General features: G+C 53.1%; 2 protein-coding genes and 1 pseudogene across 9 annotated transcripts in view; all 3 read left to right on the top strand.

The window, feature by feature from the left end:
* The window catches only part of ATP6V0A1 (ATPase H+ transporting V0 subunit a1), a 67,896-nt gene extending 64,851 nt beyond the window's left edge, over positions 1–3,045 (top strand). For 3 of the 6 annotated variants that reach the window (XM_033182960.1, XM_033182958.1, XM_033182963.1), the window contains one exon: positions 1,480–3,045. In XM_033182960.1, the coding sequence (XP_033038851.1) occupies positions 1,480–1,573 (94 nt within the window). In that variant the 3' untranslated portion in view covers positions 1,574–3,045. The remainder of the gene's footprint in view (positions 1–1,479) is intronic. The other 3 variants (XM_033182961.1, XM_033182959.1, XM_033182962.1) reach the window with 2 other exon arrangements.
* Positions 3,046–12,748: 9,703 nt separating this feature from the next.
* On the top strand, positions 12,749–13,513 carry LOC117066957 (annotated as a pseudogene). Its single transcript, XR_004430559.1, has one exon. The product of XR_004430559.1 is annotated as a protein tyrosine phosphatase type IVA 2-like (transcript).
* A 1,465-nt stretch (positions 13,514–14,978) lies between these two features.
* NAGLU (N-acetyl-alpha-glucosaminidase) lies at positions 14,979–23,846 on the top strand. 2 transcript variants are annotated; one of them, XM_033182942.1, is made up of 6 exons: positions 14,979–15,864; positions 16,602–16,749; positions 17,669–17,815; positions 17,978–18,063; positions 20,020–20,276; positions 22,420–23,846. In XM_033182942.1, the coding sequence occupies exons 1-6, from the start codon at positions 15,482–15,484 to the stop codon at positions 23,628–23,630; spliced, it is 2,232 nt and encodes a 743-aa protein (XP_033038833.1). In that variant the 5' UTR covers positions 14,979–15,481; the 3' UTR covers positions 23,631–23,846. The 2 variants fall into 2 exon arrangements, with proteins under 2 accessions (XP_033038833.1, XP_033038834.1); XM_033182943.1 differs by lacking the exon at positions 14,979–15,864 and adding an exon at positions 16,060–16,441.
* The last annotated feature ends 40 nt before the right edge of the window (positions 23,847–23,886 follow it).

Raw genomic sequence — 23,886 nt, 5'->3', positions numbered from 1 at the left:
AACCTCACACAAGTGGGTGAGAAGCAGGAACCTACCGCTAGGCCCCACTGCATTCTCTCAGAGGTGGTCTCAGTAACTGGAACTTGGAGAAGTCGTTTTGGTGTGGTGTTGGGACATGGGTGAATCCAGGTCCTCGTTTGGAATTGCTCTGGCAGGAACCCTGAGCTAACGTCAGTTGGAAGCTCTGTGTCCTCCCCCTCCTGAGTCCTGTTTTTCCTGGAAAACCTTGACCCACCCCTGTGGCATGTGGGGATGTGTGGGAGAAAGCCGACTGCTTTTACTCCCACTCAGAAAATTCTGTTGTGTCTTCTCCAAGGGGGTGCTCCTCAGCCTGCACCCCAGTGAAGGGCCTCTGAGGAGCTCCCAATGCCACTGGCAAACTGTCTGTCTACCTTTGGTCCCCAACCACCTCCCAGCCCCTGTTCTCTTAATTCCTGCTTCTTGGCTTGGAGGGAGGAAGCTCTGTTTGTAAAGACTGAGTTAGGGAACTCAAGGGTTCCTGAAGCTTTAAAGCGCCTCAAAGCCCTCACCCTGCACATGACCTGTCACCTGGAGCCTGCCACAGCCCCACCCCTGCCTGTTCTTACAGGCGCTCCGGTGCCTCCAGGGTCACACAGCACCATGTGGAAACTATTCCTCAGGGCAGCTCTCCTTGGCCTTTTTATTCTCTGAATCATGCATTTTTCTGCCCTTATTTGGTGTGGTTTGGTTGCTGGGCAGCTGTCCAGGGTGAGTTTGTAGGAGGAAGCACAGCCAAGCAGCCCAGCTCTGCTTGTGGGACAGTCTTCCTCCCACCCTCCCTGAGAGTGAAAGGGCCCCACAGAGACTATCAGGCATGGATGTGGAACTGCTGGGAAGGGAGCTCAGGCTTTTTTTTAGTCCTCAAGAGAAGAATTCTTTCTGAGATGTTTTTGTGGTTGGAGAATATTTTTGCCATTGCTTTGAGAAGACTTCCCCTCCTAACTCCGCCTCTTTCCTGGGAATTTCCTTCCTTAAATGGAAAGCCTTCAACATTCACTCCAAGCTCGCCCTTCTAGCTCCCCCCAGGAAAAAAAACAAGCAAACAGAGGTGCTTGCCCAGGGTCCTTGGAGGGGGCTTCCCTTAGAGGTGGGCTGTGTGATCCCCACCCAGGAGGGGGCGTTGGGGGCCACTTCTTCATGAACAATGTTAGGCTCAAGCTAACAACTTTTTTTGCACATGCCTCTCTACAGAGAGCTGTGCATAAACACACACTGCTCGGCAGGACAGAGCAAGACTGGGAACTGAGGGCACATCCCTTCCTCCGTACATCGAACTCTTACTGAGGCGAGTCCCAGGCCTTAAAAGTGGGATCTCTGCACTCTGGGCTTTCTCCAGCTCCCCCGGGGAAGGGAGGCTTGGGGCGAGGTGGGCATGGGGCATCTTTCTGGCCCAACTGTGAAGTCCCAGAAAGTTTCACAAAGTTTCTATTGAATGATAGCGTTCTTCTCTTTCTCCAGGGTTGAGTTCCAGAATAAATTCTACAGCGGGACCGGTTTCAAGTTCCTACCCTTCTCCTTCGAGCATATTCGGGAAGGGAAGTTGGAAGAGTGAGCCCCTGTGAGGGCCGTGTGCCCCATGCTGCCCTCCCCACCTCCCTCCACAGTGATCAGCTGTGCTTCTCTGCCTGTGGTTGTGAGCTGTGGGCACCAGCTCATTCGTGGCACCCGTCTGTGAGTCATTTAGATAGAATAGTCCTCCCTGGGCCTCCCATCACCCCTAGCTTTGTGTGTAGTGTAGTGATTTTCTCGCGGTCACTCATACCCACTGGGCACCAACCTTGCCCTCTTAGCTTCCATCCATCCAGACAGCCCTTCCCGCCTCCTGGTGGTGAGCCAGTCTGCATTCCCATGCCATCCCAAAGTCCTTTCATCTTCCCCGTGCATTGTAGATGGAAGGAGCACCCGTGACATTCATATCTAGACTTTGAGTTCCCTGCATCTGCCACTGTAGTTTCTAGCAGGAGTAGTGGGGGGAAGCAATACAGGTTCTCCCCTAGAAGGGGACACTGGTAACATGTCCCACTCTTGGGTTAGCAGGGGTGGGTCCAGGAAGGTGATATTTGCGTCCTTTGCCCACCCCCCCGCTCGTGCTTGTTAATCAGGCATTCAGCTGGACCCAACTAGGCCATCATGAGTGGCTTCTCCCTGTCACCCCCAGGGGTCATAGGATATCTATCTCCCTGACCCCACCCTGCGCTCCCACCCTCTCCTCTCTCCCCGTTCATGTCTTGCACTACATAGCACAGCCGGGAGTGCTTGCAACAGAGGCGTTGGCCGCTCCGCCGTGCACAGGGCTTCCCTCCCCCAGGGTTGGCTTCTTCCCAGGCCTTGCATGGGCCCTGCCCACAAGCGCACCCTCAGGCCAAGGGTGCAGACTGACGCTCTTCCCTGGTGGAGACCCTGAGATCTTCCCCACCCGCAATCATGGTGTCTTCAGTGTGGGACTGGGGTCCTCTTGGTTCTGCGTGCAGCCTGCCTGGCTCTGCCCCCCAGTGACTCCTCCTCACCACACTGGCCCCAGGTCTCAGGAGGGGTGTCCTGGGCAGGGAAGGTCAGTGTCACTGATGGTTTGCTGTTTGGAAGCCACTGACAGGGCTGCCGTGCATGTGGCTGTGAGGGCTGCACAGCCCTGCCAAGGGGCTTCCTCCCCGTCACCCCGAACCCTGTAATCATGTGCTGGTGTGGCAGCCCCAGCTAAGTTAATCCCCACTGCTTTCAGTGGTAGAAAGAATTCCCTGAGTGGGCCAGGCTGGTGTCCTCCTCCCACCCTGGCTTTTCTGAGTGAGCTGCCTAGAGCCCTCATCCCCTCTCTCAGGCTGGGCTGGCCCTGGGCGGGGCCACTGTGTGCTTGTCCACTGTGACCTGACCCGACCTTGTGCAGCCCCCTGTCCTGGTATCCTGGGTTTTTGTGATGATCTTTGCTGTGTTTCCAGTGGGGTTTGAAGCATAGTTCAGGGAACCCTGCCCAAGGCCCTCCTGTTCAGACATTCCTATGTTGAATAAAGTGTGTTTGACTCCCCCAGAGAAGCTGCCTGTCACGGTGCCTACAGCCCGTGTCGCTCCAGGCTCAGCCGTCGTGAGCCCCTGTGGACCCCCAGCCTTTGCCTCCCTCCTCCAGCGTTGCTGCTTTTCCTTGTGACAAAGGCCACAGCTGCAGTGGGCCTGGCTGGGCAGTTGGTTTGGGAAATTCTCACCTTGTTCCAAGTTTCCCAGGCACCTTCCCACTCACAGGATCCAAGTCAGCTCTGCAGATACTACCTATGGGAGGAGGGGACTGGGCGGCCCATCTTCATCTCGCCTTCACTCATTGCACATCCAGACAGCATGGGGGCAGAGGGGCACTGGGTGTCTCCCCACCCGCCTCTCCCTGTTCTCCAAGTGTGCCCTCCAGGGCCCAGTGGCCTGGCTATTTTGAGCCCTGACACCCCTGGCCTTAGTGTAAGTGGAGGCTCCACACAAATCCCTCAGGGCAGCTGGGGAATGTGAGGTGCTGGGATTGGTAGGTGGCAGGACAGAGAGCAGGCAGACCGTCCAGGGCGGCAAGCTGGGCACGAGGTCCCCTCCCCACTGCCTAGTGAGGCACTGCATTCTCGGTGCCCTCCCTCTTCACTCCTCCCTCCAGAGGCCTCCAGGGCAGGGGCTGCCCAGGAATGTGACCTGGGCAGGCTGACCACCACTGCCCCCAGACAGGTGAAGGGGCCGCAACCCCCTACAACCCCCTGTTTGTTCCATGTTCCAGCCTACCCTAAAGCCCTTCCTCCTCCCTAACAGTGCTGCCTGTCCCTGGAGTCGGCCCTGAGGGGCCCAGCCCACCCAGCTCCTCAAATATAAGGTCTCCCGTGGATACTCTGGTCAGGGAGCTCTCAGCTTCTGCTCGGTGGGAAGGGAAGGCCTCATAAGAATAGATATTTGGAATCAGTGAATTCGAATTGAGAGTCCAGGAATAAATCCTAACATTTATGGTCACTTGATTTTTGATAAAGGAGTCAAGATAATTCACTGAGGAAAAGATCTTTTTCAACAAATGACACTGGTACAATGGGGTTTCCACATGCAGAGGAACAAATTTGGGCCACTACCCCCACCATATGCAAAAATGAACTCAGAGTGGATTCCAGACTTAAAATGTAAGTGAAAACTATAAAACTCTTAGGGGAAACCATAGGAATACATCTTCCTAACCTTGAGTTAGCCAGTGATTTCTAGATGACACCCAAAGCACAAGTGATAAAAAATAAAAAATACATAGATAAGTTAGGCTTCAGCAAAATTTAAAGCTTTTGTGCTTCGCCGGGCATGGTGGCTCACACCTGTAATCCCAGCACTTTGGGAGGACAAGGCAGGTGGATAACCTGAGGTCAGGAGTTCGAGACCAGCCTGGCCAACATGAAGAAACCCTGTCTCTACTACAAATACAAACAGCCGAGTGTGGTGGTGCATGCCTGTAATCCCAGCAACTTGGGAGGCTGAGGCAGGAGAATTGCTTGAACCCGGGATTCAGAGGTTGCAGTGAGCCAAGGTCATGCCACTGCACTCCAGCCTGGGCGACAAGAGTGAAACTCTATCTTGAAAGAAAAAAACGTTTGTGCTTCAAAGGTTAGAATCTAGAAACTGAAAAGACAACCCTCATAGAAGAAAATATTTGTAGATCATTTATCTGATAAGGGACTTGTATCTAGAATATATAAGTAACTCTTACACCCAATAATAAAAACAACTCAGTTTTTTTAAATAGGCAAAGGGTTTGAATAGGCATTTCTCCAAGTAAGCTATATGAATGGCCAATAAAGCCATGAAAAGATGTTCAACACCATTAGTCATTACAGAAATGCAAATGAAAACCACAAGGAGATACCACATCACACCCACTAAAAAGGCAGTAAGAAAAATACAGGTGTTGGGCCGGGCGCGGTGGCTCACGCTTGTAATCCCAACACTTTGGGAGGCTGAGGTGGGCGGATCACGAGGTCAGCAGATTGAGACCATCCTGGCTAACACGGTGAAACCCCATCTCTACTAAAAATATAAACAATTAGCTGGGCATGGTGGCGGGCGCCTGTAGTCCCAGCTACCTGGGAGGCTGAGGCAGGAGAATGGCGTGAACCTGGGAGGCGGAGCTCGCAGTGAGCTGAGATCACGCCACTGCACTCAAGCCTGGATGACACAGCAAGACTCCGTCTCAAAAAAAAAGAAAATTACAGGGAGAAATTGGAACCCCAATTCACTGCTGGTGGGAATGTAAAATGGTGCAGCTGCTTTGGAAAGCAGTCTGGCAGTTCCTCAAAATATTAAACAGAATTGGCCAGGCACAGTGGCTCATGCCTGTAATCCCAGCACTTTGGGAAGCCCAGGTGGGTGGATCATGAGGTCAGGAGTTCAAGACCAGCCTGGCCAAAATGGTGAAACCCCGTCTCTACTAAAAATACAAAAATTAGCCGGGTGCGGTGGCAGGTGCCTATAATCCCAGCTACTCAGGAGGCTGAAGCAGGAGAATCTCTTGAACCCAGGCAGCGGAGGTTGCAGTGAGCCCAGATCACGCCACTGTACTCCAGCTCAGATGACAGAGTGAGACTCTGTCTCAAAAAAATAAACAGAATTAACCTAAGACCCAGCAATTCCACTTTCTTATCTACCCAAGAAAAATGAAATCATACCCACAAAAACTTGCACACAAATGTTCATGGCAGCAGCATTCATAATAGCCCCAAAATGGAAACAGCCCAATGTCCACCAGCTGATAAATGGATCAATAAAAGGGGGGCTGGGCATGATGGATATTATTCTACAATTAACAGGAATGAGGTACTGATAAATGCTACAACATGAATGGACCTCAAAAACCAGCCACAGAAGACCAACAATGTATGATTCCATGTATCTGGAATGTCTAGAATAGACAAACCCATAGACACAGAGCTGGTGGATGCCAGGACTGGGTGTCGGATGGGGCTGGGGAGAGAGTTACAGTGGGGAGTGACTCCTAAGGAGTATGGAGTTTCTTTTTGAATGATGAAAATGTAAAGTGAGGCTGCTGATGGCTGCACAATTACGTGAATATACTAAAACCCATTGAATTGTACACTTTACATTGGTAAATTTTTTTTTTTTTAAGATGGAGTCTTGCTCTGTTGCCCAGGCTGGAGTACAGTGGCACGATCTTGACTCACTGCAACCTCCACCTCCCGGGTTCAAAGGATTCTCCCACCTCAGCCTCCTGATTACCCAGGATTACAGGTGCGCACCACCACACCCTGCTAATTTTTTTTTTTTTTTCTGAGATGGAGTTTCACTCTTGTCGCCCAGGCTGGAGTGCAGTGGCACCATCTTCACTCACTGCAACCTTTACCTCCCAGGTTCAAGTGGTTCTCCTGCCTCAGCCTCCTGAGTAGCTGGGATTATTGGCATGTAGCACCACACCCTAATTTTTGTATTTTTAGTAGAGATGAGGTTTTGCCATGTTGGCCAGGCTGGTCTCGAACTCCTGACCTCATGTGATCTGCCTGCCTTGGCCTTCCAAAGTGCTGGGATTATAGGCATGAGCCACCGGGCCCAGCCTTACATTGGCAAATTTTATGGCATATAATCTGAATAAAATGGGAGTGGCCTAGGGCTTCCTTGGGAAGAAATTCCTCCCATGCCTCTCTGATGAACTGTGAGGAAGCAGGGCCAGTGAGTCCTTGGCTAGACTGAGTTCTCAGAATCCAGTTGCCTTGGGCTGCTTCCAGGTAAAGATGGGTTGACGAAGATTGAGCTGTGGAGTGTGCAGGAAGTCCTAAAGCCCTGTGGTAGGGGGTGGGGAACAGGATGGCTGCGTCCATTTGTTCCTGGGGTTTTTTTGTTTGTTTTTGTTTTGTTTTGTTTTGTTTGAGATGGAGTTTTGCTCTTGTTGCCCAGGCTGGAGTCCAATGGCGCGATCTTGACTCACTGCAACCTCTGCCTTCCAGGTTCAAGTGATTCTCCTGCCTCAGGCTACCAAGTTGCTGGGACTACAGGCGCCCACCACCACACCGGCTAATTTCTTGTATTTTTAGTAGAGATGGTGTTTTGCCATGTTGGCCAGGCTGGTCTGTAACTCCTGACCTCAAGTGATCCACCCATCTCGGCTTCCCAAAGTGCTGGGATTACAGGCATGAGCCACCGCGCCTGGTCATTTCCTTCTGTTTTTGTTGGTTGGTTGGTTTGTTTGAGACGGAGTCTTGCTCTGTCACCCAGGCTGGAGTGCAGTGGTGTGATCTCAGCTCACCGCAAGCTCCGCCTCCCGGGTTCACGCCATTCTCCTGCCTCAGCCTCCTGAGTAGCTGGGACTACAGGCGCCCGCTACCACACCTGGCTAATTTTTTGTATTTTTAGCAGAGAAGGGGTTTCACCGTGTTAGCCAGGATGGTCTCGATCTCCTGACCTCATGATCTGCCCACCTCGGCCTCCCAAAGTGCTGGGATTACAGGCGTGAGCCACCACACCCGGCCGCTCCTGTTTTTAAGAGATGTGCCCTTTACCTTGATCCCCCTCTTGTGGAACCCCAGGACCCCAGACGTGTGTCTGATGAGTCTGTGCTCCTGTCCAGGAAATGCCCCTCATCTTGAGGTCCTAGAACCAGTGTGGGAGAGGGTGGCCTTGGCATCCTTGGCCTGGGGAGTCCCAAGCTTTGTAGAGATAGGGGACAAGTCTATCACCACCTTCACTGGATGGGATTGCACTTCTTTCTGCCCCAGGAACCTTGGGTAGAGGGGGCATTGGACCTCAAAGCCAGCTGGCAGCCTCAGTGTTTCAGATCAAAGTGGCCTGCCTCCTCAATGCCTCAGCCTACCCAAGGCATGTCCTAGGTGTGGGCTGCTCTCTGGTGGCCAGATAGGGAAGGACTCATTCCTCCTTTGGCAAGGTGGGCTGGGATGTGAGCTGGGCTGTGTGATAGGCAGGCAACTAGATTAGATGGGCAGAGACTAAGCAATCCTGGGGTATTCTGGAGTGCATGAGCAGAGGGGCAGGCTAGCCAGGAGCAAAAGATGAGATGGGCTGCAGAGCTTGCAGAGAACCCAGCCAACTTGCTTCACGCACACTACTGGAAAAGTAATCAGTTGTGTCACATAGTAAAGGATCAGGCCGGGTGCAGTGGCTCATGCCTGTAATACCAGCACTTTGGGAGGCTGAGGTGGGTGGCTCACCTGAGGTCAGGAGTTCAAGACCAGCCTGGTGAAACCCCATCTGTACTAAAAATAGAAAAATTAGCCAGGCGTGGTGGTGCATGCCAGTAGTCCCAGCTAGTCTGGGGGCGGAGACAGGAGATGGCGCCACTGCAGTCCAACCATGGGGGACAGAGCCAGACTCCATTTCAAAAAAAAAAAAAAAAGAGGATCGAACAGTACTAAAGGCCCTATTATCAAAAAACAAAAACAAAAAAAAGGCTTTCACTCAAAATGTGAATCTTCCCCCCACCACAACCACTGTTTACAGAGCCTTAAAATAAAAAAAAACAAGCAAACAAACAGATGATAATGTGTTATCTTACTCTGTCGCTCTGTTGCCTGACCTGGAGTGCTGTGGTGCCATGTGGGCTCACTGCAACCTCGACCTCCCAGGTTCAAGCGATCCTCCCCTCTCAACCTCCTGAGTAGCCAAGACTGCAGGTGCATGCCACCATGCGAGGCTAATCTTTGTATTTTTTGTAGAGAAGGGGTTTTGCCATGTTGCCCAAGCTGGTCTTGGACTCCTAGACTCAAGTGATCCACCTGCCTCAACCTCCTAGGATCAAGGGCCACCGCAATGGGCTAGACTTTTTTTTTTTTAAAGCCAGAGTCTTGCTTTGTTGCCTGGCCTGGAGTACAGTGGTGTGATTGTGGCTCACTGCAGCCTTAAACCCCTGGGCTCAAGCCATCCTCCTGTCTCAGCCTCCTGAGGAGCTAGCTGGGACCACAAACACAGGCCTCTGTGCCCAATTTTTGTAGAGACGGGGTTTCTCCATGTTATCCAGGCTGGTCTCGAACTCCTGGACTCAAGTGGTCCACCTGCCTCAGCCTCACTAAGTGCTGTGATTACAGGTGTGAGTCACCACATCTGGCACACCTGGTGCAGTCCTTCTAGAGAATCGGCCACTTCCAGCCCTGAGCAGCCTTTCTCAAGCTCTCCCTGATCAGATAGGCAGCCTGACAAGTTGCATTGCCTGGGGGAGAGCAGCAAGAACCCTGCTCTGGGAGTCAGGAGTTCTGGTTCTAGCCCAGAGCTGCTTTCCTTACTAGTTAGTGATCTTGCCCAAGTCACTTCCTGTCTCTGGCTGTATTTCCCAATCTGTAAAATTGTTACTGGAAAGGGGTCCCAATCCAGACTCAAAGAAAGGTGAAGAGAGCAAAAATCACACCCCCTCCAGACAAAAAGTTCTTATCTGAGCAATTTAGATAAGGAGCAATCCAAGGAGCAAAGACCACCTGTTGACCATCAAATAGGCAATCTGGAGGCAAAACTCCTTGTGTGGGGAATTTGAAAGTAATCAAGGCCAGGCATGGTGGCTCACACCTGTAATCCTAGCACTTTGGGAGGCCGCCAAGGCAGGTGGATCACTTGAGGTCAAGAGTTAGAGATCAGCCTGGCCAACATGATGAAACACAGTCCCTACAAAAATTAGCTGGGCATGATGGTACACACCTGTAATCCTAGCTACTCAGGAGGCTGAGACAGAAGAAATGCTTGAACCAGGAGGTGGAGGTTGCGGTGAGCTGAGATCAGGCCACTGCACTCCAGCCTGGGCGACAGAGGGAGACTCTGTCTCAAAAGAAAAAAACAAAAAAAAAAACTTCCCTAGTATTTAAAATTGGCATCTGATTCCAAGCCTCTTTCAACTTTTATAAGTAACTAAAAATGTCTATACATTTATATATATATATATATATATATATACACACACACACACACAACAAACACTTCTCACACTTCTGGAGGCTGGAAAGTCCAAGATGAAGGTGCTTCTAGATTCAGTGTTTGGTGAGGGCTCACTCCCTGCTTCATGAGCTCTGCCTTCTCACTGTGGTTTCACATGGTAGAAGCAGGTAGGGCTTTCTCTCTGGCCTCCCTTACAAAGGCACCAATCTCATTCCTGAGGGCTCTGCCCTCACAACCTAAAATTTCTGTACATTCTATGCCATGCTGAAGCTCAATTTACAACCCTAAGCTCCCACCTTAAGGTCCATACATGCTCCTAAGGAAAATCCACCACAGCGCACTCAGTCCTCCCGCGGAGGCACCACTGCACTCTGCTGCAGCGTTCTTCCTTTCTAATAAACTTTCCTTTTCCAAACCTATACTGTTGTTGGTAAGTTCTTTTTTTTGAGACCCCTCCCCCCACCCCAAGACATGCCGGTAGTCCCAGCTAGTTGGGATGCTGAGACAGGAGATGGCGCCACTGCACTCCAGCCTGGGCAACAGAGGGAGACTCCATCTCAAAAAAAAAAAAAAAAAAAAAAAAAAAAGGATCAAACAGTACTAAAGACCCTATTATAAAAGTCTTTCACCCAGTGTCCCTGAATCTCCCCCTCCCTCCCACAACCACTGTTTACAGAGTCTTAAATAAATAGATGATAATGTGTTACCTTGCTCAGTCCCTAGCCTGGAGTGCTGTGGTGCCATCTGGACTCACTGCAGCCTCGACCTCCCAGGCTCAAGCGAGCCTATCCTCTCAACCTATAGCTGGGACCACAGGTGCATGCCACCATGCTGGGCTAATCTTTGTATTTTTTGTAGAGAAGGGGTTTTGCCATGTTACCCAGGCTGGTCTTGGACTCCTAGACTCAAGTGATCCACCTGCCTCAACCTCCTAGGATCAGGGGCCACTACAATGGGCTAGAGTTTTTTTTTGAGTCAGGATTTCGCTCTGTTGCCTGGCCTGGAGTGCAGTGTTGTGATCATGGCTTACTGCAGCCTCAAACCCCTGGGCTCAAGCCATCCTCCTGTCTCAGCCTCTGAGGAGCTAGCTGGGACCACAAACACAGGCCTCTGTGCCCAGATGATTTTTGTAGAGACAGGGTTTATCCATGTTACCCAGGCTGGTCTCAAACTCCTGGACTTAAGAGCCCCACCTGCCTCCACCTCCCTAAATGCTGTGATTACAGGAGTGGGCCACCCCATCTAACACACCTAGTGCAGTCCTTCTAGAGAGTCAGCCACTCCCGGCCCCAAAGCAGTTTTATTCAAGCCCTCCCTGATCAGATAGGCAGCCTGACAAGTTGCATTGCGGGGGGGAAGAGCAGCAAGAAACCTGCTCTGGGAGTCAGGAGTTCCGGTTCTAGCCCAGAGCTGCTTTCCTTACTAGTTAGTGATCTTGCCCAAGTCACTTCCTGTCTCTGGCTCTGTTTCCCAATCTGTGAAATTGTTACTGGAAAGGGGTCCCAATCTAGACCTTAAGAAAGGTGAGAGAGCGAAAATCACCTGGTGACCACTGAACAGGCCCCGGAGACAAAAAGTTCTTATCTGAGCAATTTAGATAAGGAGCAATCCAAGGAGCAAAGACACCTGTTGACCATCAAACAGGCAATCTGGAGGCAAAACTTGTCTGGAGAATTTAGAAGTAATCCCAGCACTTTGGGAGGATGAGGTAGATGATCACTTAAAGTCAAGAGTTCGAGGGAGCGGCACCAGCGGCCGGGCACCGTGAGAGGCGACGCCACAGGGCAGCGGCAGCAGCAGCAGCAGCGGGGGCGATGGCGCCAGCAGGAGACGCAGCGGTGGCCGCAGCAGCAGCAGCAAGACGACTTGAGACGCGCCGCCGCCGCCAGGCCGGGCCGAGTGTCGCGCGCCGAGGCTGGGGGGAGTCGTCGCCGCCGCCACCGCTGCCGCCGAGGTGACTGAGGAGAGAGGCACCTCCTTGCTCCCGCCGCCGCCGGACTTCAGTGCCCAGCCCCCAGCTCGCCAGCGTTTTTCGTTGGAATATACGTTGCACATTTATGGCGATTCTGAGGGTGAGGGCAGACTTCTGCCAGGCTCAGCACAGCGTTTTCGCTGACAAGTTAGCTTGGAAGTTCTATGTGCCATAATTAACATTGCCTTGAAGACTCCTGGCCACTGAGACTGGCCTCAGAAATAGTTGACTTTTTTTAAAATTGCAAGTATATTTCTTTTAATGACTCCAATAAAATTCAGCATCAAGTAAACAAGTGGAAAGTGACCTACATTTTTTTTTTTTGGATACTGAGTCTCGCTCAGTTGCCCAGGCTGGAGTGCAGTGGCGCGATCTCGGCTCACTGCAGGCTCCGCCTCCCAGGTTCACCCCATTCTTCTGCCTCAGTCTCCTGAGTAGCTGGGACTACAGGCGCCCGCCGCCAGGCCCGGCTAATTTTTTTTGTATTTTTTGTAGAGACGGGGTTTCACTGTGTTAGCCAGGATGGTCTTGATCCCCTGACCTCGTGATCCGCCCATCTCGGCCTCCCAAAGTGCTGGGATTACAGGCGTGAGCCACCGCGCCTGGCCAACCTACACTTTTAACTTGTGTCACTAGCGCCTAAATGTAGTAAAGGCTGCTTAAGTTTTGTATGTAGTTGGATTTTTTTGGAGACTGAAGCTATCCATCTGCAGAAATTGAGGCCCAGATTGAATTTGGATTCAAGTGGACTCTAAATAATTTGCTTATCTTGAAGAGAGAAGCTTCATAAGGAATAACCAAGTTGAAGAGAGAAAACACTGATTGATAATAGGCATTTGAGTGGTCTTTTTAATGTTTTCTGCTGTGAAACAGTTCAAGGTTGAATTTTTTTTTTCACTTTCCCCATCACACATGCATGCTCACACTTTTTATTTGCCATAATGAACTGTCCAGCCCCTGTGGAGATCTCCTATGAGAACATGCATTTTCTGATAACTCACAACCCAACCAATGCTACTCTCAACAAGTTCACAGAGGAACTTAAGAAGTATGGAGTGATGACTTTGGTTCGAGTTTGTGATGCTACCTATGATAAAGCTCCAGTTGAAAAAGAAGGAATCCACGTTCTAGATTGGCCATTTGATGATGGAGCTCCACCCCCTAATCAGATAGTAGATGATTAGTTAAACCTGTTCAAAACCAAATTTCGTGAAGAGCCAGGTTGCTCTGTTGCAGTGCATTGTGTTGCCGGATTGGGAAGGGCACCTGTGCTGGTTGCACTTGCTTTGATTGAATGTGGAATGAAGTACGAAGATGCAGTTCAGTTTGTAAGACAAAAAAGAAGGGGAGCGTTCAATTCCAAACAGCTGCTTTACTTGGAGAACTACCGACCTAAGATGCAATTACGCTTCAGAAATACCAATGGACATTGCTGTGTTCAGTAGAAAGAAATGTAAAAGAAGGCTGACTTGATTGTGGCATTTAGAGGGAACTCTTGGTACCTGGAAATGTGAATCTGGAATCTTACCTGTGTCATCAAAGTAGTGATGGATTCAGTACCCCTCAACCACTCTCCTAATGATTGGAACAAAAGCAAACGAAAAAGAAATCTCTCTATAAAATGAATAAAATGTTTAAGAAAAAAAAAAGTTCAAGACCAGCCTGGACAACATGGCGAAATCCCATCCCTACAAAGGTTAGCCAGGCGTGGGGGCATGTGCCTGTAATCCCAGCTACTCAGGAGACTGAGATAGGAGAATGGCTTGAACCTGGGTGGCCAAGGTTCCTGTGAGCGGAGATTAAAAAATAAATAAATAAATAAATAAATCATACTTTCCTAGTATCTAAAGTCAGCATCTGATTCCAGGCCTCTTTCAACCTTTTTTCTTTTTTCTTTTTTGAGATGGAGTCTTGCTCTGTCATCCAAGCTGGAATGCAATGGTGCAATCTTGGCTCACTGCAACCTACACCTCCAGCATTCAAGCGATTCTCCTGCCTCAGCTTCCCAAGTAGCGGGGACTACAGGCGTGTGCCACCATGCCTGGCTAACTTTTGTATTTTTAGTACAGATGGGGTTTCACTATATGTTGGCCAGGCTGGTCTCAAACCCCTGACTTCAGGTGATCTGCAAGCCTCAGCCTCCCAGAGTGCTGGGATTACAGGCATAAGCCACCGCTCCTGGACTAAGGTTGGCTATTTTTATGGTTATTTCTTGATTATATGATAAACAAGGGGTGGGTTAGTAATGAGTTTTCCAGAAGAGGGGTGGGATTCCTCCCCAACTGAGGGTTCCTCCACTATTTAGAGCATATAGGGTAACTTCTGGACGTTGCCATGGCATTTGTAAACTGCCTGGTGCTGCTGGGAGTGTCTTTAGCATGCTATTGCATTATAATTAGCGTATAATGAGCAGCGAGGACGACCAGAGGTCACCTTCCTGACTGTCTTGGTTTTGGCAGGTTTTTTTTTTTTTTTTGAGACGGAGTCTCACTCTGTAGCCTGGGCTGGAGTGCAGTGGCCGGATCCCAGCTCACTGCAACCTCCGCCTCCCACGTTTACGCCATTCTCCTGCCTCAGCCTCCCGAGTAGCTGGGACTACAGGCGCCCACCACCTTGCCCGGCTAGTTTTTTTTTTCTTTCTTTTTTTCTTTTTTTAGTAGAGACGGGGTTTCTCCGTGTTAGCCAGGATGGTCTCGATCTCCTGACCTCGTGATCCGCCCGTCTCGGCCTCCCAAAGTGCTGGGATTACAGGCTTGAGCCACCGCGCCCGGCCGGTTTTGGCAGGTTTTGACCGGTTTCTTTGCTGCATTCCGTTTTATCAGCGGGGTCTTGTGACCTTTTACCTTGTGCTGGCCTCCTGTCTCATCCTGTGAGGAGGAAGGCCTAACCTCCTAGGAATTCAGCTCAGCAGGTCTCTCATTTTACCCAGCCCCTGTTCAAGATGGAGTCGCTCTGGTTGGAAACTTCTGACAAAATGACAGCTCCTGTCATGCTGCTGCTGCTGCCAATGGACAGCCTTTAACGTGTCCGCCAGCCCTGCTCCACGGCCGGCCTGGACTCACATGGCCCCATCCCTCCTCGAACCTCCTAGCCTGTTCCTCAAATCTGCAAGCTCTCTGCCTTCCCAGGGCCTTCATAAATGCATTTCTTCTCTCTGGAAGGCTCTTCCTTTCCCTCTTCTAGTCAATTCCTATTCATCTCTGAGTTTCAGATTAAAAGTCACTTCCTTTGGAAGTCTTACCCTTGCACTTCTTCGCAGCATCACAACTATGACGGAAATCCTTATTTCTGTAAGTATTTGGTTTCTAGGTCACCCCCCCTGACACGGACGGTAGGGACCCTCTTCTTGTCCATCAGTAGGGCAGTAGCTATGGCAGTGCCTGATACAGTGCTCTGTGAGGGCCAGCGGGTCCCCCTCGGCCCTGGAGCCGGGGTCACACGCTCCCCACCGCAGGCGGTCACGAGACGCCCCAAGGGAGTGTCCTGGGACCCGGAAGCCGCGACTCCTGGCCCTGAGCCCGGGTTTGGCCTTCGGGTCCACGTGGCCGGAGGCCGGCAGCTGATTGGACGCGGGCCGCCCCGCCCCATGGCAGTAGCGGGACCCGCCGGGCTGAGACCATGGTGGCAGTGGCGGTGGCCGCGGCGGTGGGGGTCCTTCTCCTGGCCGGGGCCGGGGGCGCGGCAGGCGACGAGGCCCGGGAGGCAGCGGCCGTGCGGGCGCTCGTGGCCCGGCTGCTGGGGCCTGGCCCGGCGGCCGACTTCTCGGTGTCGGTGGAGCGCGCCCTGGCTACCAAGCCGGGCTTGGACACCTACAGCCTGGGCGGCGGCGGCACGGCGCGCGTGCGGGTGCGGGGCTCCACGGGTGTGGCGGCCGCTGCGGGGTTGCACCGCTACCTGCGCGACTTCTGCGGCTGCCACGTGGCCTGGTCCGGCTCTCAGCTGCGCCTGCCGCGGCCACTGCCCGCCGTGCCGGGGGAGCTGACCGAGGCCACGCCCAACAGGTACCGCCCCGCAGCTTCCCCGCGTCCGCCCGAGGCGCTCACCCCTTCCCTGAGCCGCTGCCACCCAAATCGGGAGGCTGAGCGGGGAGCGCTGGCCGGAAGGCCCAGCTGCGCCGCCTCCAGCAGCTGTGTGGCCTTGAGCCAGCCACTCTGCCTTTCAGAGCCTCTGCTGGCCCACCTGAAAAACGGAAACAAGACGCCTACCGTGCAGTGTTATTGTGAGGATTTGCACGATGATGGGCGTAGAATTTGTGGTGCACAATTGGTGATGAGTGAATTTTCTTCCGTTCCTCCCCCACCCTCTCTTTGAACCTGCGGACTGAGGAAGGACGCCCCCATCCTCCCACACAGGCCTGTGTTCCAGCGCCTGCCACACTATGGAGTGATGTGTCCACACAACTGTCCCCCGCCCATCTGTTAGACTGTGGGGGCAGGGATTCCCCGTTCCAGGAAAACACCGTGCACAGGAGGGGCTCTGGCAGTGTGGCATGAAAGTGGAATATGGCCCCCAAATACCCGCCAGGCTAGAGGGCCCTGGGGGAGTACAGGGTGCGAGTGCCTCAGAAGCCCAGCCCAGGTACCTGGTCACAGCTCCACCTGGGGTGGGTCCCAGTGTGAAGCAGAAGGGCCTTGTTTGGAGCCCCTCCCCTCTCCTCTAGGTGGGGGATGGGGGATTTGTTCCAGGGCTGTGGACCCTCCAGGATGGGATGCGCCCCTGCTCATGACACTGCCCGCAGGTACCGCTATTACCAGAATGTGTGCACGCAAAGCTACTCCTTCGTGTGGTGGGACTGGGCCCGCTGGGAGCAAGAGATAGACTGGATGGCGCTGAATGGCATCAACCTGGCACTGGCCTGGAGCGGCCAGGAGGCCATCTGGCAGAGGGTGCGTGCCCACTGTCCCCTCCCCACCCTCCTGCCTATGGCGGGAGCCACCCTAGATGTTTTCACCCGCCCCCCAGCGTGGGCGCAGTGTCTCTCTAGAAGTGCTTTCAGCGTGCACAATGGCTCTGGCCTCCTGAAAACAGGCTTCCGGCCAGGCGCGGTGGCTCACGCCTGTGATCCCAGCACTTTGGGAGGCCAAGGCGGGCGGATCACGAGGTCAGGAGATCAAGACCATCCTGGCCAACATGGTGAAACCCCGTCTCTACTAAAATACAAAAAATTAGCCTGGTGTGGTGGCGCGCACCTGTAGTCCCAACTACTTGGGAGCCTGAGGCAGGGGACTCGCTACCCGGGAGGTGGAGGTCGCAGTGAGCTGAGATCGTGCCACTGCACTTCAGCCTGGGCGACACAGCAAGACTCTGTCTAAAAAAAAACAAAAAAACTGAGGCTTCCAGTTTGAGGAGTGGGGCTCCTTCCCCCATCTCCCCTATGCGGCCAATCACCTGGTCCCTTGGATCCACCTCATGGGCAGCTCTACGTCTGCCTCCCTGGAAGCCTCTGCTGTGCTGCCCCGGCTGCTCCAGGCGCGGTTTAAGCTCTTCACACAGCTGCCCTGCCCTTCCGTCTGGCACCCTTGCTCATGAAGCCTTCTAAGGCCTTCCTCTTGGGGGAAAGCCCCTTTGTGCCCCATCTCCTCACCCATTCGACAAAGGTGACACAGTGAACTCACCTATTCACAGGTCTCTTTCCTCTGGGCTGTGGGCTCCTTGATAGCAGGGGTCGGATTTTGTCTCAGTAGCCCTAACGCCCAGCACAAAGAAGCAATGAGTGAATGGTTGTTGAAGGAAGAAGGAAGGAAGGAAGGAGGAAGGAAGGAAGGAAGATGAATATATATCTATGTGTGGACCCTGCCTCCTCAGGTGTACCTGGCCTTGGGCCTGACCCAGGCAGAGATCAATGAGTTCTTTACTGGTCCTGCCTTCCTGGCCTGGGGGCGAATGGGCAACCTGCACACCTGGGATGGCCCCCTGCCCTCCTCCTGGCACATCAAGCAGCTTTACCTGCAGGTAAAAGGATGGAAAAGGGAAGGGGCAGAATCAGTGATAGATGGTCATGGGCCCAGGAAGGGTGGTATTGGGCTGGTGGCCCTGGGGCTCTTAACTGAGGCCGGGGGGCTCCCCATAGGACAGCAGTGGCCATGCTCACCACCCTTCCTTCTGTTCCTCCAGCACCGGGTCCTGGACCGGATGCGCTCCTTTGGCATGACCCCAGTGCTACCTGCATTTGCGGGGCATGTTCCCGAGGCTGTCACCAGGTAAGGTTCCGCTCACCCCCTCCACTTAGCTCAGAGAGGGAATTTTTATTCCCATCTAGAACATGACTTAAAAACTTAAGCTCTGGGCTGGGTGCGGTGGCTTACCCCTGTAATCTCAGCACTTTGGGAGGCCGAATTGGGCAGATCACCTGAGGTCAGGAGTTCGAGACCAGCCTGACCAACGTGGTGAAACTGCGTCTCTACTAAAAATATAAAAATTAGCTGGGCATGGTGGCATGCGCCTATAATCCCATCTACTCAGGAGGCCGAGGCAGGAGAATTGCTTAAACCTGGGAGGCAGACATTGCAGTGAATCAAAATCTCACCATTGCACTCCAGCCTGGGCAACAAGAGTGAAACTCTGTCTCAAACAAACAAACAAACTTAAGCTCTGGATGTAGGCCTGTGTTTGATTTCTGACTCTGCTACTAACTAGCTGTGTGACTTCGGGCAGATGACATGACTGCTCTGTGCCTCAGTTTCCTTACTTGTAAAATGGAATCTCTACCCACTTGGCTGTAGGGTTTGTAATTATCTCTTGATCTATCTGTGACTTTGCACAGAGTGCTAGCAAATGGCAGCCCTTATGAGTGGCAGCAGGGGTGCTCCAGTCCCTCCTCTCCTGCTCCTCTGTGCTTCTCAGCCATCCTCTCACATGTGGTTGGGGAAAGTCTTCAAGGCCCACCTGAGACCTCCCCTCCTTCAGGAAGACTTGCTAGTGCCCCCCCATGTCCTCCTTTGCACCTGCTAGTGTCTGGCTCCCACACTCTCACAGGACTTCATGTATGCCCATGGCCTCCCTGCCTGCCTCTTTGCCCTCATCACCAGGTGGCAGGAAACTTATTCATTCAATAAACTTGGTCCAGCTCTCTGGAGCTGCCAGACCTGGCTCTGTGCTGGGTCCTAGGAGGTGGCAAGAAACATGCCCAAGGCCTTACCCCTGATAGGGGACATATGTTGGCTGAAGGATACAATGCAAGACAAGGACAGTAATATATGTGGGTTCCCTTCTCCTCTGCCAAGAGAGAGGGGCAGGAAGGGCTCAGGGCAGAGCCCAGCCTTGAAAAATGAGTGTTGCTTAGACGCCATGGCTCATGCCTATAATCCTAGCATTTTGGGAGGCTAAGGCGGGTGGATCACCTGAGGTCAGGAGTTCAAGACCAGCCTGGCCAACATGACGAAACCCCATCTCTACTAAAAGTACAAAAATTAGCCAAGCGTGCTGGCGGGCTCCTGTAATCTCAGCTACTCGGTAGGCGGAGGCAGGGGACTCTCTTGAAGCCAGGGGCGGAGACTGCAGTGAGCCAAGATCACGCCACTTCACTCCAGCCTGGGCGACAGAGTGAGACTCTATCTCAAAAAAAAAAAAAAAAAGAATATTAAACGCCTCATGTTCTTATTCATAGTGGGAGTTGAACACTGAGAACACATGGCCACGGAGGGGAACATCACACACCGGGGCCTGTCGGGGGGTGGGGGTCAAGGGGAGAGATAGCATTAGGGCAAATACCTAATGCATGCGGGGCTGAAAACCCAGATGACAGGTTGATGGGTGCAGCAAAGCACCATGGCACATGTATACCTATGCAACAAACCTGCATGTTCTGCACATGTATCCTGGAACTGAAAGTGTGATTAAAAAAGAGAGAGAGAGAGGGAGAAGAGAGAGAGAGAGAAAGGAAGGAAGAAAGAAAGAAAGAAAGAGGAGTGTTGCTTGTTTCTGGCCATAGGAAGGGGACAGATGGTGAAAGTTTTTCAGAGAAAGTGGCCAGGGAAGGAGAGGAAAGGACTCTAGGCAGAGAGCACAGCCTGTACAAAGCCATAGGAGCGAGAGCTGTAGAGAAGTTGGCGAGGCTGCTGGGGGGTCATAGGCCAGGGGTTATAGGCCAGGGGTTATAGGCCATAGGTACACTATGGTGGCTTCCATGAAATGTCTGAGCTTTTGCTTCCCACTAGGGTGTTCCCTCAGGTCAATGTCACGAAGATGGGCAGTTGGGGACACTTCAACTGTTCCTACTCCTGCTCCTTCCTTCTGGCTCCGGAAGACCCCATATTCCCCATCATCGGGAGCCTTTTCCTGCGAGAGCTGGTCAAAGAGTTTGGCACAGACCACATCTATGGGGCCGACACTTTCAATGAGATGCAGCCACCCTCCTCAGAGCCCTCCTACCTTGCCGCAGCCACCACTGCCGTCTATGAGGCCATGATTGCAGGTACAGTGCTTGGGGGAGGTGGGAGAGCCCCCCAGACCCTCATAAAGAAGGGAGTAGCAGATGTCAATAGGGGTAGGCAGAGGGACTGGAATAATGCCTCGCCATAACACACAGCACTTTACAGTTTACCAGCACTTGTACACATGCGTCGTCTCAGTGAATCCCACTGTGGTTGAGAGGTGAGCTCTGGAGGCCGACAACCTGGGTCACACCTGGCGCTCCTATTTCCTGGCCGTGTGACTTATGACTTCTGACCTCCTTGCCAGTATCTTATTTGCTTTCCCTGTAAACAGGGAATACCTCATAGGTAGAGTAACCCCTGGCCCAGAGCGAAGGCCACTAAGGGCTAGCGATGAACAAGGACTTTGGTCTCTGCGTGGTTGCTGAGGTAGGCACTGCAGGCAGGAGGTGAGTGGATGCGCCTAAAGGCACTAAGTGCCCATCCTGCTACAAAACCGTGAAGCCAGGGCTCCTTCCTGCCACTTACGAGGAGTGGAGGGGAGGGCGCCCAAGTCAGGAATGACTTAGTGGAGAGGCGTCTGTGTTTCCCAGGAAGAGAACAGATCAGCTTAGCCTTTCTTGAGCAGCACTGCTCTGATGTGGCCCAAACCAGCAGCAGCAGCAGCAGCACCCCAAGCTGTGAGATAGCAAATTCTGAAGCAGAAGCTACATTTTTTTTTTTTTTTTTTTTTGGGACAGAGTCTTACTCTGTTGCCCAGGTTGGAGTGCAGTGGCACAATCTCATCTCACTGCAACCTTCATCTCCTAGGTTCAAGTGATTCTCCTGCCTCAGTCTCCCGAGTTGGGACTACAGGCACGCACCACCACGCCCGGCAATTTTTGTTTGTTTGTTTTGAGACGCAGTCTTGCTCTGTCGCCCAGGCTGGAGTGCAGTGGCATGATCTCAGTTCACTGCAACCTCTGCCTCCTGAGTTCAAGCGATTCTCCTGCCTCAGCCTCCTGAGTAGCTGGGATTACAGGTGGCCTCCACCATGCCTGGCTAATTTTTGTATTTTAGTAGAGACAGGGTTACACTATGTAGGACAAGCTGGTCTTGAACTCCTGACCTCAAATGATCCACCCACTTCAGCCTCCCAAAATGCTGGGATTATAGGTGTGAGCCACCTCCCCTGGCCAATTTTTGTATTTTTAGTAGAGACAGGGTTTCACCATGGTGGCCAGGCTGGTCTCAAATTCCTGACCTCAGGTGATCCGCCCACCTCGGCCTCCCAAAGTACTGGGATTACAGGCGTGATCCACTGTGCCTGGCCTTGATTTTGTTTTTGAGACAGAGTCTTACTCTGTCACCCAGACTGGAGTGCAGTGGCACAATCTCGGCTCACTGCAACTTCTGCCTCATGGGTTCAAGTGATTCTTGTGCCTCTGCCTCCCCAGTAGCTGGGATTATAGGCACCTGCCATTACCCTAGGCTAACTTTTGTATTTTTAGTATAGACAGGGTTTCCCCACATTGGCCGGGTGGGACTGGAACTCCTGGGCTCAAGTGATCCACCCTCCTCGGCCCCTCAGAGTGCTGGGATTATAGGTGTGGGCCACCCCACCCAGCCAGGAAGCCCCATGTTTTTTGTTTGTTTGTTTCTCTTTTTTTGAGATCGAGTCTCTCTCTGTCACCCAGGCTGGAGTTCAGTGGTGTGATCTCGGCTCACTGCAAGCTCTGCCTCCCGGGTTCACACCATTCTCCTGCCTCAGCCTCCGAAGTAGCTGGGACTACAGGCGCCTGCCACAATGCCTGGCTATTTTTTTGTATTTTTTAGTAGAGACGGGGTTTCACCATGTTAGCCAGGATGGTCTCGATCTCCTGACCTTGTGATCCACCTGCCTCGGCCTCCCAAAGTGCTGGGATTACAGGCGTGAGCCACTGCGTCCGGTCAGGAAGCCCCATGTTTTAAGGAGCCCTCTGGGTAACTCTCATGTTCCCCCAAGCTGCTGAACGCAGTGCTGGAGTTTCCAGAAGGAAGCGATAAGGACAGGGCAGCGTGTGTGCGACAGAGCGTCCCGCTGGTGGGGGTCACGGGAAGCCATGCCCTGGGATAGAGAGAGTCGTCTGTAGAGTGGGGTGAACATTCCCTGGCCCCTCTGTCTCATCACTCCTCTTCTCTGTTCCCCCCACCTCCTGACCATAGTGGATACTGAGGCTGTGTGGCTGCTTCAAGGCTGGCTCTTCCAGCACCAGCCCCAGTTCTGGGGGCCTGCCCAGATCCGGGCTGTGCTGGGGGCTGTGCCTCGCGGCCGCCTCCTGGTTCTGGACCTGTTTGCTGAGAGCCAGCCTGTGTACACCCGCACCGCCTCCTTCCAGGGCCAGCCCTTCATCTGGTGCATGCTGCACAACTTTGGGGGAAACCATGGTCTGTTTGGAGCCCTGGAGGCCGTGAACGGAGGCCCAGAAGCTGCCCGCCTCTTCCCCAACTCCACCATGGTAGGCACGGGCATGGCCCCCGAGGGCATCAGCCAGAACGAAGTGGTCTATTCCCTCATGGCTGAGCTGGGCTGGCGAAAGGACCCAGTGCCAGATTTGGCGGCCTGGGTGACCAACTTTGCTGCCCGGCGGTATGGGGTCTCCCACCCGGACGCAGGGGCAGCGTGGAGACTACTGCTCCAGAGTGTGTACAGCTGCTCCGGGGAGGCCTGCAGGGGCCACAATCGCAGCCCGCTGGTCAGGCGGCCATCCCTACAGATGAATACCAGTGTCTGGTACAACCGATCCAGTGTGTTTGAGGCCTGGCGGCTGCTGCTCACATCTGCTCCCTCCCTGGCCGCCAGCTCTGCCTTCCGCTACGACCTGCTGGACCTCACCCGGCAGGCGGTGCAGGAGCTGGTCAGCTTGTACTATGAGGAGGCAAGGAGTGCCTACCTGAGCAAGGAGCTGACTTCCCTGTTGAGGGCTGGAGGCATCCTGGCCTATGAGCTGCTGCCGGCGCTGGATGAGCTGCTGGCAAGTGACAGCCGCTTCTTGCTGGGCAGCTGGCTGGAGCAGGCCCGAGCAGTGGCAGTCAGTGAGGCCGAGGCCGATTTCTACGAGCAGAACAGCCGCTACCAGCTGACCCTGTGGGGGCCAGAAGGCAACATCCTGGACTACGCCAACAAGCAGCTGGCGGGGCTGGTGGCCAACTACTACACCCCTCGCTGGCGGCTCTTCCTGGAGGCGCTGGCTGACAGTGTGGCCCAGGGCATCCCTTTCCAACAGCACCAGTTTGACAAAAATGTCTTCCAACTGGAGCAGGCCTTCGTCCTCAGCAAGCAGAGGTACCCCAGCCAGCCACGAGGAGACACTGTGGACCTGGCCAAGAAGATCTTCCTCAAATATTACCCCCGCTGGGTGGCTGGCTCTTGGTGATAGATTCGTCACCCCTGGGCCTTGTTTTCCACTAACTCCAAGCCGGGGCAGGTTCCAGGGCCTGGAGCTGGACAAGCATCACAGGATAACCCAGGCCTGGGAGGAGGCCCCATGGCCTGCTGGTGGGGTGTGGCCTGGGGCGATTGGAGGGAAATGAACTGCCCTCCACCACCAACCAAAGTGTGGGATTAAAGTACTGTTTTCTTTCCACTTAAACTGATGAGTCCCCTGGGTCTGTCAGAATGAGAAGGTCACT

This window comes from Trachypithecus francoisi, unplaced genomic scaffold (assembly GCF_009764315.1).
Source record: "Trachypithecus francoisi isolate TF-2019V2 unplaced genomic scaffold, Tfra_2.0 Lachesis_group20, whole genome shotgun sequence".
Lineage (NCBI taxonomy): Eukaryota > Metazoa > Chordata > Mammalia > Primates > Cercopithecidae > Trachypithecus > Trachypithecus francoisi.
The sequence above is the reverse complement of the archived record's forward strand: the minus strand, read 5'-3'. Positions and strand labels throughout refer to the sequence as shown.